Source organism: Nicotiana tabacum, chromosome 2 (genome assembly GCF_000715075.1).
Source record: "Nicotiana tabacum cultivar K326 chromosome 2, ASM71507v2, whole genome shotgun sequence".
NCBI classification, from domain to species: domain Eukaryota; kingdom Viridiplantae; phylum Streptophyta; class Magnoliopsida; order Solanales; family Solanaceae; genus Nicotiana; species Nicotiana tabacum.
In genome coordinates, this window is record NC_134081.1 from 64,724,677 (window position 1) to 64,743,591 (window position 18,915).

The following is an 18,915-nucleotide window of genomic DNA, read 5'->3' on the forward strand; positions in this document are numbered from 1 at the left end:
ACTCTTTTTTCCTTACAAGGTTTTGTCCCACTGGATTTTTCTTGCAAGGTTTTTAACGAGGCAACCAAAATGCGTATTTCTAAACATGTGTACTCTTTTTCCTTCACTATGATTTTTTTTTCAATAGGATTTTTTCCTAATAAGATTTTAGCGAGGCACATTATCTATGGATATCCAAGGGGGAATGTTATAAGAGAAATCAATAAGTTGGATGTCTACTCTTCCTCCATGATCTTCTCAAATGCTTAATGACATATTTAATGACATATTTTTATTCACTTTTCATGCCTATATAAAGGCCTTGTAATAGTTAGGAAAAACACACAATTGAAGAAGAAATAAGAATCTCTCTTCCTCTCTTTCTATTTATATATCTTAGCTTGTTTTTCCTTGTTCGATATTGTTATTTTGAGTTATATTTATAACAAAATAAAATTAGTTCTGATATATGGTCCTTAATTATGCATATTTGCCGCGCGAGAAGTGGCGCCACACCAAATTGGAATAAAACTTAAAAAAAAATTTACTCTAACTTTTAAGAAAAGCTAAGTCTCCTGATTTCTCTCAAGGCTTATCTCCCTCACTCCTCAAAGAAAGTATAAACCCTAAATCTCCTAAATCTCCATAAACGAAGGTATGCATACTGAAACTAAATCAACAATTTACTTTTATCTTTCCTAAGATAGGTTATCTAAACTAATATTTTGCAGATTTGGGGAGAATATCAAACTAAAAATCTACTACTCATCTCATGACAAGTAAACACACTTTTTTTCTCTATATATCTTCTAAGTTAACCTTTGTTTAATATTTCTCAACAACCCATTTTTGCAGGTTTGTGAAATCTTGATTTTTGTTTCTGGTAGTAGTTTGTTGCTACGACTCAACAATTCTTTTTACAATCAGTTCTTTTCCAGATTACATTTGCTTGAGTGTCCCTTTTTGTATTTTTTGTAAAAGCCTATGCTTTGTTTGGTATTTGTTCTTCAAATTTGTTCTTCCTCTGTTATAGTTCTCTGTTTTTATTTTTGAAACTTACCCTAAGAAGAATTTCTCGTTTTATTCAAGTTGGAGTAAGGATTTGTCTACAATTGTTTATTTTTCATAAGAAATCACATATTTACTTTATTTTGTTTAGATTGTTTATGAGTGAATTTATATGTTTCGGTCCCTTTTTAGTAGGAATTTAGTATTAGATTTTAGAGAATCCTTTCCCTTTCCAAAACTTGTTTAATATAATATTTAGTCAATTTTTCTTGACTTGTCTAACTTTTAGTGGGTAAGTCTAGTATGCATTGGTTTAGTTTTAGAACTCTTGTCTGTGGCTTTCAATTGTATTCAACTTCTGGAGTATTTGTGGCTCATTTATAACTCAACAAAATGAAAACTAGCAACATTATTTTCTATCAGCCCCTTTTTAGTTTTAATTTTTTAAATATCATCAGTTAATAATTGTTAATTCTAGCTCATTGTCCGGAAAGGAATGTACTCCTAATGGACCCAAGAAATTATTGATGTGTAAAAAGTACACTAGTTGATGAGTGTTGAATAGAGAAATTGCGTGTTATGTCTATTTCGACAATTAATTTGTAGCTTATCTCATTCTAGTGATATTTTATTAGTTTTAGTTTCTTATATGTATCAGCTTTTCTGGATAATTAGTCACAACTTCGTATGGATCAAGACACTTTGTTTCTTACAGAAACCTCTTTTTCAGTTATATCATTTTTCCTAAAAGGTTATGTGCATCTTAGAGTACATTCATTGTCCTATATTTTTTTTCTAATTTAATTCTTATGTAACCTCCAAGGTTATGGCACCAAGTAAGTAGTGGATGCAACTTGTTGATAATTGAGTTGATGAAGCCTCCTTAAATTGTGTACAAATATTATTGGATTGCGCTTTTAGAATAACAAGAGAAATGTGTGAAATACCATGTCCATGTCTCAAATGTTGTAACACAACTTTAGGAACACGTGAGATTGTAGATGCACATTTGAAAGTATACGGAATAATTCAAAATTATACTTTTTGGTATCATCATGGAGAAGTTTGAGCCACAATCTGAATGTGAAAATGAAGATGATGATGAAGTAGAGGAGTATGAAAGTGATGATGAAATACGAGAAATTTTGAGTGATTTATATGCTAATATTGATGGAGGCACTACGGACATTGGTTCTGATGATTTACTTGCTTCACATAAAAAGTATTGCTCGTTGGAGTAATGAGTCATTTACAATGTTATTAAAAATGTTAAAGGATGAGTTATTGCCTAATGGAGCTAATTAGCCAGGTTTATATTATGAGGCAAAGAAGGTAATTCGAGATCTCGGGCTTTCTTACCAAAAGATTGATGCTTGTAAAAACAATTGCATGTTATATATGAAGGAGGATAAACTATTTGAATCGTGCAAAGTTTGTGGCGCGTCCAGATGGAAATTGGATAAACATAGCGGGAAAACAAGGAATAAAAAAATGGTAAAAGGGTAGCATCATAGACTTTACGCTATTTTCCATTAAAGCCTAGGCTTCAGAGGTTATTTATGTCTTCAAAGACATTTTCTCTAATGATATGGCCTCAAGATGAAAGAGTTGATGATGGAACGATGAGGCACCCAGCTGATTCAATGGCATGGAAGTCTTTTGATGAACTTCATCCCTCATTTGCAGCCGAGCCTCATAATGTTTGACTTGGACTTGCTAGTGATGGATTTCAGCCATTTTAAAATTCAAAAACTCCATATAGTATATGGCATGTGGTACTTATTCCTTATAATCAACACCTTGGTTGTGTATGAAGCAAGAAAATTTAATTTTGTCAATGCTTATTCCAGGTCCAGATAGTCCTGTAGAAGCAATTGATGTTTATCTTCAACCCTTGATAGACGAATTGAAGGAGCAATGGGAAATTGGTATTGAGACCTTTGATGCATCAACCAAACAGAATTTTAAGTTGCACGCTTCTTTGTTATGGACCATCAATGACTTTTCAGCATATGAAAATTTATATGAATGGAGCACAAATGGGAAATTGGCATTCCTATGTTGTAACTAAGACACTTCCTCAATTAGATTAACTAATAGTAAGAAGCAATGTTTTATGGGTCATCGGCGTTACCTTTCTCTAAATCATAAATGAAGGAATGATAAGGAGTCATTTGATGGCACAAAAGAGAGAAGGCTCCCACCAAAAGAGCGTTTTGGTATTGAGATGCTTAATCAAATACAAGATCTTGAAGGGCTACGATTAACAAAGGATCCCAAGAAACGAATCAAATTATCACATGATACTCGAAAGGATAATTGGAACAAGAAGAGTATTTTTTTTGAACTTCCATATTGGAAATCTCTTTTGTTGTGAAATAATTTGGATGCTATGCATATTGAGAAGAACATATGTGATAACATTTGGTGACTATCATGAATGCCAAAGAAAAGACCAAGGACACAACTAAAACTCGGCTAGATTTGCAAGAAATGAACATTAGGCCGGAATTGCACCCAATCAAAAAAGAGGGAAAATAAGAAGTTCCAATTGCATGTTACACATTGTCTCTTGAAGAAAAGCACAAGTTATACCTTTTCTTAAAGAATTTAAAAGTCGCAGATGGATTTTCATCTAATGTTTCCCAATGTTTGAATATGAAAGATGACAAGATTTCTGGCTTAAAGAGTCATGATTGTCATATTATTTTATAGTATTTACTTCCACTTGTACTACGTGGTATGTTGTCCAAATAAGTGTGTGAACTACTTATTGAGTTATCTTTATTTTTTAATGTCCTTGGATCAAAGGAGTTAAGTAGGGAAGAGTTGGAGCAAATTGAAGCCTAAATTCCTCCAACTCTTTGCAAGTTAGAAATAGTATTCCTTCCTTCATTTTTTGATTTCATGGTGCACTTGCCTATTCATTTAGCGAATGAAGCTAAGATTACGGGGCTTATTCATTACCGTCGGATGTATCATGTGGAGTGATGGCTATATTTTTTGAAATATCTTATTGGTAATAGGGCTAGTCCAGAAGGGTCTATTGCAGAGGGATACATTGCAACTGAATGCATGATCTTATGCTCAAGGTATCCGCATAAAATTGACCCAAAGTTCAATTGGCCTGAACGAAATTATGAAGGTGGTTTAAAGAATTCTACTGGAGATTTATCTCTATTTTTTCAACCTGGAAAAACTTTAGTGGCTGGAAAACAAATGGAACTTGATGCAAATGAATTGGAATAGGCACATATATACATACTGAAGAATTGCGATGAAGTTCTACCATATCTCGAGTATGAAAAAATACATTCTCCTTCCGTATGACATTTGTGGTTGATCAAAATTTTGTAGAGACTTTGCACAAATTCATGTCAATAATCTTCAACACTTGTCCGATGCAGAATGTAACAGACAATTTATTGAGTGGTTTAAAGATAGGGTGAGTAATAGGTAGACTTTAAATATGAAAATTTAATATTATATTAATTATACTAAAGTGTTTAATTTAATTTTGTTGATAGGTCCCACAATTCCATAAAGGAGATAATAGTAAGATCATGAAAGATTTACTCTCGCGTTCACGTGGTCCGACCGGATATGTGAGACGTTACAATGGCTACGTTGTTAATGGGTACAGATTTCATGTGGAAGATCATGATAAACAGTTAAAGACTCAAAATTGTGGGGTAGTTGTAGTTGGTGCGACTGATAAAGATAGCGAGAACTTTGATTACTATGGAGTTTTGACGGATATACTTGAATTGCAATTTGTCCCTGGTAGAAGAGTGATTTTGTTTCGATGTAATTGGTTTGATGTGTATGATAAAATACAATGAGTTAAATAAAATGAATATGAATTTATTAGTGTTAGTTGGGGGCAATTTTTAAAAATAAATGAGTCTTTTGTATTAGCGGACCAAGAATCTCAAGTATTTTATGCTAATGACAATTCCAGTGTTGGCGTGTGGTGAGGAAGACGAAACCTCGTGATTCTTATGAGATTGTGCAACAAATAGATGGCAGTACTGTAGATTGAGAAAATCCTTCACAAAAAAAAACGAAAAAGAATGGATGAGGTAAAACATCTCTTTATGTATTGATATATTAACTGTTTTACATTCTGATTGCATGATATTTCTGTTATTACATTATTTTCATTATGTCATTCTTATTTTGGTTTCTTCTGATTATTTTGTAGGCCTAACATGAAAAGATCAAAGCTTGAAATTGAGGTTGGATCCACTGCAAAGGCTACCAAATATGGATTCCTTCCACCAGGTGCTCTAGCAAAGGGACGAGAGCAAGGGCTAAGATCAGTGTGCTCTTTAGGAGCGTCTGGGAATAAGGCGGAATCCTTCCATCAAAATACGTTTCGTACTGCTCAAAGTATGCCTAAACATTCTACTTGTGAAGGAAGTCAACGTATGTTAATATCTTCTAATGGTACAAGATCAAATTCTCTCATATCTGTTGGTGGTCGAGTGCAAGCAGCAAAGAAAAGCTCCATAGTTCCTGAAAAAGAGCAGATGCAAACTAATTTTTCATTGCCTCCATCTACTGATATTCTATTCTCTGCATCTACAAAGAAAAACTCATTTGTTCCTAGGAAAGATCAGATGCAAACTGAGACTCCATTTCCTCCACCCACTGATCAAGTTATGCAAAAAGTTGAAACATGTATGGTTTGACAGATTTACTTGAGACATACAATAGTTTTAGATATTACTAAATCGTGCAACGCAGGTTCAGGTACTACTGAAAAGGTAAAAAAAGTAAAAGGAAGGAACAAGTGTAAAGAAGTTGCATCACTTGAAGTTGGACAAAAGTTGAAAGTAACATTTTACAATAATCGAACTGTTGGAAAGAATAGCAGTCTATTTTCGAGGCACTTGGGAATAATAGTTTGTGATCGTAATATGTGTCCGTTGGGAGTATCATCATGGGATGATATTAAAGAAGAAAAACTAAATCACATGTGGGCAGCTATTGAGGTAACAAATGTGTCCAATTTGTTTATAAGTTACTTGCTAGAACTCAAAATATATTTTCAGAACCTTACAATTTTCTTTTGCTAAATTAGTTTTATCAATTTCTTTTTCTATGTTCTATCAATCATGAAGGTTTTATACGTTTTGCTAAAGTGTGTATTATGATATGTTTAATTTATTGTATGAGAAATTTGTGTGTGATGACCTAGATATTCATCGCAATCATATTTTGGGATGGACGAAAGAATTGTGGAACAAATGGAGAGGACAATTGCATGCAAAGTACGTGAGGGGTAAGATGATCCAAGAAACTCTTAAGAATATACCAAAGGGAGTGGACAAGAAACAATGGGAGTGGTTGGTAAAAGAATATTTTTGTACAGAAAGTTTACAGGCAAAAAGCAACAGGAACGCAACAAACAGAGCTAAGTTGAAGATGCCTCGTGATATTGGTTGCAAGCCTATTAGAGCAATTATTTATCAAAAGGTGTTATCATATCTATTTTTTTTTTAAATATTGGGGAGGCATTATTTGACATTTTGACTTTAATGTGAAGGGCGAGAAAAATGGCAATCCACCAGATTTGGCAGCTATTTGTTTTTAGACTCGCAAGAAGAACAAGAAGCTTGTTAAATCCGAGACAATTGTAAAACATGTGCGTTTTATTAATTAAACATGTAAGAACTTTTAGTTATTGGTTCTAATGGAAAATTTTCTTTATATATTTTAAAGGCTCAAATCTAAGAATTGGTGCAGCCCGAACCATCTCTTCCTAACATAGAGATAGTGTAAAAATGCTTTGGACCTCAAATTCGTAGTCATGTATTTGGCTTTGGGGTGGAGTAAAAGCAAAAGACTTGAAAGATGGTGGTTCCTCGAAGGCCGAATTAAGATCTGAGATACGTTCAGTTCTAGAGCAAAACCAATCATTGAAGCATCGATTGTCTACTGTATAAGATGAGGTGAAAGAACTGAAGGAACTAAAAGAATATTTCTTAAGTCAACACTCTAATGTCCAGCCTCTGGTGGCTCAACACGCTAATGTCCAGCCTTCGGCATCACTATATCAGGAGAATGACCATTGATGAACATACGAAGTTAGTAACAACTTACTCATTTCAATCATTTTTTAGTTAATAAATATTTGAATACAATACATTGTTGCAATTAGTAAAATTCTCTTGCAACTAGTGTGTTACTTGGCTTAAAAGATGTGTTTTAGTTGCACAACTAATAATGAGATTGTTGCAACTAGTCTCAACTATGCTGTTACAACTTGTAAGCCTGTTCTCAACGGGTGAACATCTTAGACTGCTGCAACTAGTATAAATTACTGAATGAGTTAGCAAGTTTCATGTTACTATAATAGCTAAAGAAGAGCTTTTTAAAGCTGAAAAATCTCCCAGTAGTTTTCCATTTAACTTGTTGATCAATGAGTATGGTGTTGTTACTTGTATGGTGTTGCATTAAAAAGTGGGGTGGTACCAAGAAATAAAATTGTGGTATGTTTGAGCAGACCAAGAAACAACAAGTTCTTACTAGCAAGAAACAGAATAAATCTGATACAAAAAACAAAGATATGGATAATAATAAAGGAAATACTGACGGTCTATCTACTGACGTTATATGTTATGGTTTGTAACCACTATATAACATTAAAGAGGTGAACTTGTAACGACCCGGTCAGACGTTTTGGGAATTTAAGTCCCGTTCGGCGGCATAAGGTCTTGAGCAGCTTCGTATTATGTGTATTGACTTGCGTGCCTGGTCGAGTTCAGTTACCGGATGATTCGGAGTCAAATCGGGAGAAGGATTCAAATTTTGAAAGTTTAAGCGGTAAGAGTTGACCGGAATTTGACTTTTGTGTTAACGGCTCAAGAATGGGTTTTGGATGATTTCAATAGCTCCGTATGGTAATTTTGGACTTAGGAGTGCGTCCAGATTTGGATTTGGAGGTCCGTAGGATAATTTGAAGCATTTCGGCGAAAGTTGGAAAAAGTTGAAGTTTGGAAGGTGGATATGTTTGACTGATAGTTGGCTTTGGTGATATCGGGGTCAGAATGCGATTCCGAGAGTTGGAACAGCTCCGTTATGTCATTTGGGACTTGCCTGCAAAATTTGACGTCATTCCGAGTTGATTGATAGGTTTCGGCGCGAGTTTTAGAAGTTGGAAGATTTGAAAGTTCATAAGTTCGATTCATGGTGCGATTCATAGTTTCGACGTTGTTTGATGTCCTCGAGCGAGTCCGTGTTAGATTATGAATCTTGTTGGTATGTTTAGACGGGGTCCCGGGGGCCTCGGGTGTGTTTCGGATGGGCTACGGGCCATTTTCTTCTATTTTTGAACTGCTGAATCTGTCATTTGGTTTTCTCTTTCGCGCTCACGTCTGTTTCTCTGCGTTCGCGAAGAGTAATTTTGGAGGAAGGAATATTTGTTCTTCGTGTTCGCATGCGTCCTTTCGCGATCGCGGAAGCAAGCCCTTCCCTTCTTCGCGTTCGCGTAGTTATGCCATTCCGCTCTTCGTGTTTGCGCACTACTTCACGCGTTCGCGAAGAGCAGTCGTTGGGCCATCATACTTTTCTTCTCCGAGTTCGCGAGCGTGTTGTCGCGTTCGCGAAGCACAAACTGGACAGCACCCATTTTTCTTCTTCGTGAACGTGATTGTTCTTCTGCGTTCACGATGCATAATCACCTGGGCAGCAGAATATATTTTCCAAATCGAGGGTAGGCCATTTTTATCATATCTTGACTTGTGGAGCTCGGTTTTTAGCGATTCTTTGTGAATTTTTCAAGTAAATCGATTGGGTAAGTATTCTTCACTTAGAATTTATTATATTCCATGATTTTATCTTTATTTTTATCATTTTATTTGTGTTTTGAGTTAAGGAAAATGGAGGTTTTTAAAGAAAATTTTCAAAATGAAAAATTATGATTTGAGGGACGAATTGGTATCAGAATTTGATAATTTTAGAATTGTTAAACTCGTATCGGAATGAGTGTTCGGGTTTTGTGAGATTTGTCGGGTTCCGAGGTGCAGGCCCGGGGGTCGATTTTTAGATTTTGATAAAGATTTAGGCTTTATGATTCGGAATAGTTTTATGAGTTTTATTTGTGCTTTGAAGTTATTTTGATTAGATTTGAGCCGTTCGGAGGCCATTTCACCTGAGAAGTTCATTTTTGAGTATCGGTCTGTCTTCTTTGAGGTAAGTATCTTGCCTAACTTCGTGTGGGGGAACTACCCCTTAGGATTTGAGTCTTCTTTGCTAATTGTAGTCCGTGTACGCGAGGTGACGAATACGTGCTCAGACTTATTTGTAGGAAATTAGCCTTTTAGGGTTCTTAGGCCCTTGTATTCACTGAATATGCAGTTGTTCTTGTTATGATTACGCTTCTTAATTACTAGTTTCACCTCTACCTGCTTAATTATAATTAATTGCTTCATGATTCACTATTATTGCTTATTTGATTCGTATGTGCCTTAACTGAAATTGTTGCCTTTCTATTGCCATGTTATCCTTTTCCTAACTGCTTATCTTTAATTGAAATTATTACTATCTCTTCTGTAATTGTTCAGCCTTAATTGAGGTTATGATTATCCTTCCGCTGTTTCTTCTTAGTTGAATTTGTTGATCTCTTTCATAATTGCCCAACCTTGAAAGAAGTTAGATATCCTATATTTTGGTTGACTTGTCCTTATTTGAAATTATTGGACTTGTGTTAGCTCCCTCGTTGTCGAACTATATTTTGTGGACCATTGTTACATAGTATTTCCTTTCTTGTTGAGATGTTCTTATTATGACTAGCATTCCTCGATTGTGGCTACTCCCTGTAAATTAGTTCCTTTATTTCTTTGAGTTCTGGAATCTCTGAGTTGACTTATTTGCCGTACCCTTGTATTATTGTCATCGTTGTTGTTCTAGTTGTTGTTGTGATGCACGAGGTTTCTGTCGTGCAATTGTTGTTATTGTGATGCACGAGGTTTCTGCCTTGCAGTTGTTGTTATTGTGATGCACGAGGTTTCTGTCGTGCGAGTGTTATTGGGTTGCACGAGGTTTCTGCCGTGCTATTGTTACTATTGATATTTGCACATGCGGCGTGACAAGGCGGGATATATATATATATATATATATATATATATATATATATATATATATATATGGTTTGCGCATGTGGCGAGACAAGGTAGGAACATTGTTATGCACATGTGGCGAGACAAGGTGGGTACTTACTATATTATTGCACACATGGCGAGACAAGGTGGGTTGTGTCAGGGATTGATTTGTGATGACTTGTGATGGCCTGAGGGCATTCTTGCTGTTAATGTTTGTGTAGTAGTACATTTACCCGTGTGAGTTTTATCTTGTGGAAAGTTGTGAGAAAACATTCTATGTGCTGTCCATTTCTTTTCCTATACTTACTAGCTGGCATGAACCGTGTTAGGACACTTGCACAAGCATACACGTAGTTGAGCACTCTCATCGGTTAAGAGGTTTTCTTGATATTGCTGAGTATAGATGCACATCCTTGTTACTTGCCTTCTATATGAGAATGGCTCTATTTGGCACATGAGTCGTCAGTGCGGTTATGAAGTGTAATGAGGGCACAAGATGCCCAGTGTGAGGGTTCAGGTATTGGGACCCGTGAGTTGTGAATAATATGAGGTTCGATACCTCGTGGAGTTTATTTACTAAAACCTAGTGTGAAAGTGGTTGCTTTCATCTAGCTGTTACCTGCCCTTCTTTTAATTGTGTTCATCGGATTTAGGTTGTGCTTCCGTTCGTTCTTCTATGTCATTACTATGGTATTCTGCTGGTAGTTGTTGTTTTCCTTTCTTACTGAAATTACCGTATTATTTGCCATTTCGCATAGTCCTTATGTAGATATCATACTCTATTGTTCCTATACTTATACTTGTTCAGGTTATTTAGTCCAGTAGGTGTCTTAACTGTACCTCGTCACCACTCCACTGAGGTTAGTCTTGATACTTACTGGGTACCGTCGTGGTATACTCATACTACACTTCTGCATATTTTTGTGCAAATTCAGATATTTCGAAGTCCGTTGATCATTAGCTAGTTGTGCGGATTGTTGCTATGGAGACTCAAGGTAAACTTGTTGCTACGTTCGCAGGTTTCGGAGTCACCTTCTGATTTGTATTCTCACTGTTTACTTTATTTCAAACAGTTGTATTTAGAAAATTGTAACAAACTCTGTAGAGCTTATGACTTGTACTACTGGTTTTGGGAATTGTAAATTTTATAGGGATTTCCATTTCAGAAATTGTTAGATGTTATTTAATCATTGTTGTTATTCAGTAAATATTAGGATTACTTAGTCCCTAAGACTATGTGCCATCACGATACCTAACGGAGGGAAAATTGGGTCATCACAGAACTCTAATTCACCATCAACAAAACGAATTCAAACCCTCTTAAATATACTTGAGTTATTTTTTTTTGTTTCTGATTAACCTCTGAATTTCAGTTTGATCCTTCTAAATCAAAAGTAAAACTTCAGCTGTTCTGTATTCCATTAATTGTTTATCTTCAACGTGTTATATTGAATGTATGAATGTGTTTCATGTGGGTATATGGGATTATATTCTCCTTTGTTAGCAAATGTGTTTCACGGGAAAACATGTTAGTGGAAAACTTATAATATACCTTCTGACCAAAAATGTAACATGTTATAAGTTATATGTTTGTATACCATAAATGATGTTCATCCTCCTTTCTCTCTTTTGCTTTGAGACTGGTAAAAAAGAGTAAGGGGGAATAAATATTCGGTCCCGTTCCTGCGTATTACTAAAGGACATGACTACACTCAGTATAGGAAATTGAATGTGCTTGTTTTTGTACTAAAATCCAAGTATGCGGTTGAAAAAACTCTTCTTTTCCTATCTATAATTTATGGTTTTGTTTCTTGCATGTGTATGGTTATTGGTTACAGATTAGAGCAACTTGTACAGCATTTCCTTTATTACATATTTGGGACAATCCTATTACTCCCAGCACGAAAAAGTATGTCCTTTGGAAGTCGTAATCTCTTTCTATGAGTTATTATGGAAGTATAAATTTTGGTTTTATATGTTCTCTTTCTGCTAACCTTCTTGGTGCATTACTTTTGAATCTGGCTCTGTTCTCACTTCTTGACTGAGGATCCATTTCCTTCGTATAGTTTCAAATACTAAAAGATAATTAAAGGTATTGACTCTCTTAGTTTCGTTTCTGGCTTTGATTATGTATGATCTTTGCTGGTTGCTCTATTGTATAGAATATGATCTTTTTTTGAATTTGGACTTTACAGTCTTATTTAAAAGGCAAGAACCCATTTTAATGCATCGCATAATTGATCTGCGGTCGCTTAATGCGCCGCAAACTTTCCTCCATACTTGCCCCACTCCTGATTCACTCTGCGGCCATTATGCGGTCCGTAGAGTGATTCTGCGACCGCATAGTGCGCCGCAGAAATGACCCTTTTCCGACAAAAAATTTTCTTTACACATTGGTGCATTGTTAGACCCAAAAAGTCCGAGCCGCGATCTACCTCAGCACCACAAAAACCTTTTCAACTTAAGTTTTTTTTAAACCTTCGAACTAAGTGTTCCAAATCATTCCAAACCTCACCGGACCCGAACCAATTAACCCGGTAAATCATAAAATAACTGAAAATCATAACTTGAGCAGTAAATGAGGAGACGAAGTTGTAATAATTTCAGTAATCAAAATGGACATAGGCACTTTCTTCTTACACCATATTTTTGTAACACTCCTGTACAGAAGAGCATATTCTTGTTTAATTACTTTTAATAATTAATACAAAATAAATTGTCTAAACCCTAGCCTTCGATATCTCTTTTCCAATTGTGTACTTCTCAATACTGAATCGGATACTTTTGTGAGTTCAACATTTCCTACGCATTAATTTTAATAAAAAGATTAGTATACCAAACATGCAATCACAATAATAGCACAAAAATGTCTCGAATCTTTAAAAGAAATGTTCACCGTACCCGGAGAAAGAGAGAGCTGAGAAATGACTGTTAAGATCGAGAATCACAAAATAGGTAATCCGTCGATTCCTCACAGATAAGAGCTTTACATGACTGTTCCTGTATGAATTTATTGCTATTCCTGTATTTCAAACGGGTCACTTAACTTAGAGGCGGAATTAGATTTTCAAGGCTAACTGCATATATCAACGAAAAGGATTTAGGATTTGAGCAAATACCTGATGGAGTCACAATTAGTGATTAAGGATTTTGGGTCTCTAACATATGATTCACATTTTGGGAGCGGAATTTGACAAATTTGAGATGAGAAAAAATGGAGAAATTTCGAGAGAGAAACAGAGCAAAGAAAGATACGGCTGTGCTTCCTTCTTTTCAATTAGGACTTGTTTAGTTTTTTATTTTTCAAAGCCGAGATTTAGAGGCGACCTAGTCGCCACAGAATCCCTTCAGAGGCGACTACTTCAGAGTTGCCACTAAAACTTTGGAGTCAAAATTTTTCCGTTAGCGGGAATGAAAGATTCAGCACATATTAGTGGCGAACTAAACAGAGTCTCCACTAATAGTGTACCTACTATAGGGATAACAGATGTCGCTATAAATAGTTTAACTTTTGTGGCAATAATTAAGCTCGCCGTTAAATATTGTCGCAAAAAGTCCACTTGTCTAAACCTAGTAGATGCTGTTTGTAGAATATATATATATATATATATATATATATATATATATATATATATATATATATATATATATATATATATGAAAAATTAGAATTTAGGACCACTCATGCTTGGTCCTTAATAAGATTAATGACCAGATCTTCTTGTCCTTAAAGCGTTTTAGGACCGGTAAACTCGTCGCTAAATGTTTAAAGGAACTAAATATTACACGATATTGATTTACAGTAAAGACCATATTTCTGGTCCCTGAAATTATTTAAGGACCACATTACAACTAGTCGTTAATACCTTTCAAGGACCAGTATTAGTCTGGTTGCCAAACATATTTAGGGACTAGATGTCAAACCTGTCTTTAAAGGCTATTAACGACGGAGGATCTAGTGACCGGTGACGACCAGTTTTAACTGGTCGCTATAGATATTCTAGGACCAGAATTAGGCTTTTAGGGACCATTATTCTCGTCCCTAGAAGTCATTATTCTTGTAGTGTTCGTGGTTGGGCTCTCACGGACTTCGAGGAAGTTTGATGCTATTTGGGTGATTGTGGATCGGTCGACCAAGTCTGCACACTTCATTCCAGTTGGGACTACTTATTATTCGGAGCAGTTGGATGAGATCTATATCCGCGAGATTGTTCGCCTTCACGGTATGCTGGTGACCATCATTTCAGATCGGGGCATGCAGTTTGCATCACAGTTTGGAGAGCAGTGCAGCGAGAGTTGGGCACCCAGGTTGAGTTAAGTACAACAGTCCCCCCTCAGACGGACGGAAAGTCCAAGCGCACTATTCAGATATTAGAGAATATGCTACGTGCTTGTGTCATAGATTTTGGGGGTTCAAGGGATCAGTTTCTGCCGCTTGTAGAGTTTGCCTATAACAACAGCTACTAATCGAGCATTCAGATGGCTCCGTATGATCCTTTATATAGGAGACGTTGTCGGTCTCCGGTGGGATGGTTTGAGTCGGGAGAGATTGGGCTACTGGGTACTGACTTAGTTTCAGGATGGGTTAATAGAAAAAGGCCTCTCTACAGCTGGAATAAGTGCCAAACTCCCCATACTCTCGCATTTCTACTCAAGGCATCAGCTACCACATTAGGCTTCCTGGGATAATACATGATAGTAATATCCTAATCCTTCAATAACTCCAACCACCTTTGCTGCCTCAAATTCAAATCTTTTTGCTTGAACAAGTGTTGAAGACTCTGATCATCTGTGTAAACCTAACAAGACACGCTATACACGTAATGCCTCAAAATCATGAGCGCGTGCACAATAACTGCTAACTTCAAATCATGCATCGAATAGTTCTTCTCATGGGGTTTCAACTGGCGCAACTCGTAGGCAATCTCCCTACCGTCCTGCATCAACACACAATCAAGGCCAACACGCAAAGCATCACAATAAATAATATACATCCCCGATCCTATAGGCAATACCAAAACTGGAGCCGTAGTCAAAGTAGTATTGAGTCAACTCGGTCAAAGGAGCAGAAATAGATGAAAACCCCTCCACGAAGCGACGTTAATACCCAACCAAACCTAAGAAACTCATGATCTCTATAGAGGTAAAAAGTTTGGGCAAACTTGAACTGCCTCAATCTTCTTCGTATCCAACTTGACCCTATCACTAGACACTAAGTGTCCCTATAATGCCACCGAGTCCAACCAAAACTCACACTTAGAGAACTTAGCATGTAACTTCTTATCCATCAAAATCTGGAGCACAATCCTCAAATGTTGCTCGTGCTCCTTAGAACTACGGGAATATACCAAGATATTATCAATGAACACATTAACAAAAGAATCCAAATAAGGCTGGAACACATTGTTCATCAAATGCATGAAAGTTATTAGGGCATTAGACAAACTAAAAGACATCACCAAAAACTCATAATGCCTATAACGATTCTTGAAAGCTGTCTTTGGTATGACCGAAGCCTTAGTCTTCAACTTTTGATAGCCCGATCATAATTCAATCTTCGAAAACACCTTGGCACCCTGAATCTGATAAAAAAAATCATCAATGCGAGGCAATGGATACTTGTTCTTGGCAGTCATCTTATTCAACTACTTATAGTCAATACATATACTCATAGAACTATCCTTCTTCAAAAACAACAATGGTGCACACCAAGGTGGCACACTTGGCTTGATGAACCCCTTATCCAACAACACTTGCAATTGTTCGTTCAATCTCTTCAACTCAGCTGAAGGCATGCGATACGGTGGAATAGATATGGGCTGAGTTCCCGGTACCAAATGAATATCAAAATCAATATCCCAATCGGGTGGCATACCCGGTAGGTCTACAAGAAATACATCTGAAAACTCCCTCACTATTGGAACTGACTCAACAGTAGGAGTATCAACACTAATATCCCTAACAAAGGCCAGATACGCCAAACCTCCCTTCTCAACCATCCACTGAGCCTCCAGAAATAAAATCACTCTACTAGAAGTATGACCAAGATAACCTCTCCATTCTAACTCCCAACCCTAGCATAGCCAACGTCCCAATCTTAGCATAAGAATCAAGAATCACATGATACAAAAATAACTAATCGATACCCAAAATTACATCGAAGTCCATCATACTTAGCAACTAAAGATCGACACTAGTCTCATAACCCCAAATTGGTAACCATGTAAGACCGATAGACACGATAAATCATAATAGAGTCACCAACATATGTAGATATATAAACAGGGATATCAAGAGAACTACGACGCAAATCCAAATGTAATGCCAAGTTCGATGACACATAGGAATATGTTGAATTGGGATCAAATAGAACTGATACATCTCTATAATAGACTGAAATAATATCGGTAATAGCTACATCAGAAATCTACACCTCGGGTCTACCCGAAATGAATAAAAACAAATCTGACCACCGCCTGACTGACCTATACCTCTGGGATGTCCCCTAACTTCCTGGGCTCCCCCTCTAGTTGGTGAGGATGGTAGTGTAATAACTTGCAGTGGAGTTATGGTTGGAGAACCCCGCGGTGTTGCGCCTCTACCATATCTGGGAAATCCTTCTTACTATACCCACCTTTCCACACTCAAAATAACCTCGAGCTGAGAATGGCTACTAAATCTTAGGCAACCTCAGTTAACCAGAGTACTCACTAGAAGAAATCTAGACAGAAGGAGTATTGTGGGAACTCTGCACTAGTAATACATGGAATGAAGACTAAATTGAAGCGCCACGAGCAGGCTAATAAGCTGAAGGAACTGGAATGCTAGAATGGCCTCTCCTAGAATGATCCTTACCTCCAGACGATGTACCACTGAAAGTGCCCGAATGTCGGGACCTCTTGGCTCTCATCACCATGGCCTGCCTACCCTGTCCCCGAAGTGCCCAATCCTGCATCCTATGTCTACAACCTAAAGGAATATAGTCCCAGTCTCTTCCTCTATAGCCATAGCGATCTTCATACAAAATTTCAAACCCTCTGTGAAACTCCTCACCTTTTCAACCTCTTTGGGGGTCATAAAAGATATGACGAGATAGCTCAGTGAATCTCATCTCATACTCGGTCACAGATATACGACCCTGCTGAAGGTTGATCAAACTGGCCATGCATCCTCTCTCTCTACGTGAGAGGAATGAACTTCTCTAAGAAGAGATGTTAAACCTGACTTAAAGTGAGTGGAAGTGACCCTGTTGGCCTGCTGTGCTGATATGACTGCCACCACCTCTTGACTGGCCCCTTGAGCTGGAAAGTAGTGAAATTGTCCCCATTCAACTCAACCAAACAAATATTCCACAAAATCTCCTGACAATCATCTAAGAATTCTAGTGCATCAGCCAAAGGATCACTATCAAACAGTGGAGGACCCATATTCCTGAACCTATCAAACCTCTTATGCTCCTCCTTAGACATAGCAGCCTCCACTACTAGCCTAACAGCAACCACCAGAGGATGTCCCCCAATCGGTACTACTCCTGGCGTATGATACATGGTATCAAAAGTGTTCAGGAATATGATTGGTAGGAGTATGTGCTCCTCCCCCAGCCTAAGAAGTAGCCTGTACCACAGAAAGTACCCCAGCCCACGTCAAACACTCCACAAATCCAACCAAATAAACAAGAGCATCCTGAAGTAATGGGGTAGCAAGAAACCATTTGGTACCTGAGATGGTCAAACTGGCTCAACCTTTGGACTAGGGACTGCTTTTCAACCGGGACTGCTGGAGGATCAACTGAAGCTACTCTAGCCCAACCACGAGCTATAGTAGATGATCTACCTCTAGGGGAACCGTGAGATCCTTAGTACCGACTCCATCTCTACCTCCGCCTCTGCCTCTCATGGCCGGTGCGACTAGTGCCTCATTGCCACTACTTGAGGTACGTGTTCTCACAATCTGTGAGATAATAAAAAGACAAGGATTCGAACTTCGGATCAATAATGTCGCACGATAAAGAATGAAATAAATGGAAATTTTCTAAAATCTTGTAGCCTCTCGGAGATAAGTACATATGTTTCCGTACCAATCCACAAGACTTTATTACTCTTGCTCGTGACTGGTGAGACCTACACAACCTAGGGATCTAATGCCAACTTGTCACGACCCAAAATCCCACCTTAGGCCGTGATGGAGCATGACCATACTTTCTAAGGAAGCTAACTCACAATCAATAAAATATTGTTCAGATTCCCTTAATTAATAGAATCATATCATAAATAAAGACAGGAATAATCTCAAAATAGTAAAACATCTTATATAGTCATAACATGGTCCAAACATGACCAAAATGGTACGGTCCCCATGAATTAGGTGGCACAAGTACACGAGCAACCACTAAATAAGTACAATTCTGAATACATGATCAAAGATGTCTGAAATAACAAAATAGATAGGAAATGGTAAAAGGACAGGGACTGAGGCACTGCAAAATGAATCCATGGAGTGCGGCTCACCCAAAGTCTCTAAGAAAATGCCTAGACTCAACAAGAGGCTCTGTTGGTACCCACCTAAGGATCTGCACAAAAAGATGTGTAGAAGTGTATTATGAGTACATCTTAATCGGTACTTAATAAGTACCAAGTCTAACCTCGAAGAAGTAATGTCGAGGCTATAGACCTTAAGATACTTACAACACAGTTATAATTAATGGATCTTAGAACTGAAATAGTAAGTAATCTCATGAACAACAAGTATCAAAGATATCAAGAGTTAAAAGGTATAAACATGTTTTTCCAAATCAAGAGATAATCATAACGCTTCCCAGATA

At 37.1% G+C, this 18,915-nt stretch overlaps 1 protein-coding gene and 1 long non-coding RNA gene across 6 annotated transcripts; one reads left to right on the forward strand and one right to left on the reverse strand.

The window, feature by feature from the left end:
* Positions 1 to 494: 494 nt before the first annotated feature.
* Positions 495 to 6,706, forward strand: LOC107764169 (uncharacterized). 5 transcript variants are annotated; one of them, XR_012700526.1, is made up of 6 exons: positions 495 to 634; positions 711 to 758; positions 4,949 to 5,069; positions 5,192 to 5,984; positions 6,191 to 6,468; positions 6,539 to 6,706. XR_012700526.1 is itself a non-coding variant. In XM_016582707.2 (4 exons), the coding sequence occupies exons 3-4, from the start codon at positions 5,065 to 5,067 to the stop codon at positions 5,679 to 5,681; spliced, it is 495 nt and encodes a 164-aa protein (XP_016438193.1). In that variant the 5' UTR covers positions 495 to 634; positions 711 to 758; positions 4,949 to 5,064; the 3' UTR covers positions 5,682 to 6,129. The 5 variants fall into 5 exon arrangements, 1 of the variants encoding a protein (XP_016438193.1); XR_012700548.1 differs by having other exon boundaries at positions 711 to 834; positions 6,191 to 6,706; XR_012700520.1 differs by having other exon boundaries at positions 6,191 to 6,706.
* Positions 6,707 to 12,753: 6,047 nt separating this feature from the next.
* Positions 12,754 to 13,565, reverse strand: LOC107764170 (uncharacterized). Its single transcript, XR_001643192.2, has 3 exons — positions 13,214 to 13,565; positions 12,996 to 13,116; positions 12,754 to 12,896 (listed from the first exon to the last, which is right to left on the reverse strand). It is a non-coding gene; the product is annotated as an uncharacterized LOC107764170 (long non-coding RNA).
* Between the last annotated feature and the right edge of the window lie 5,350 nt (positions 13,566 to 18,915).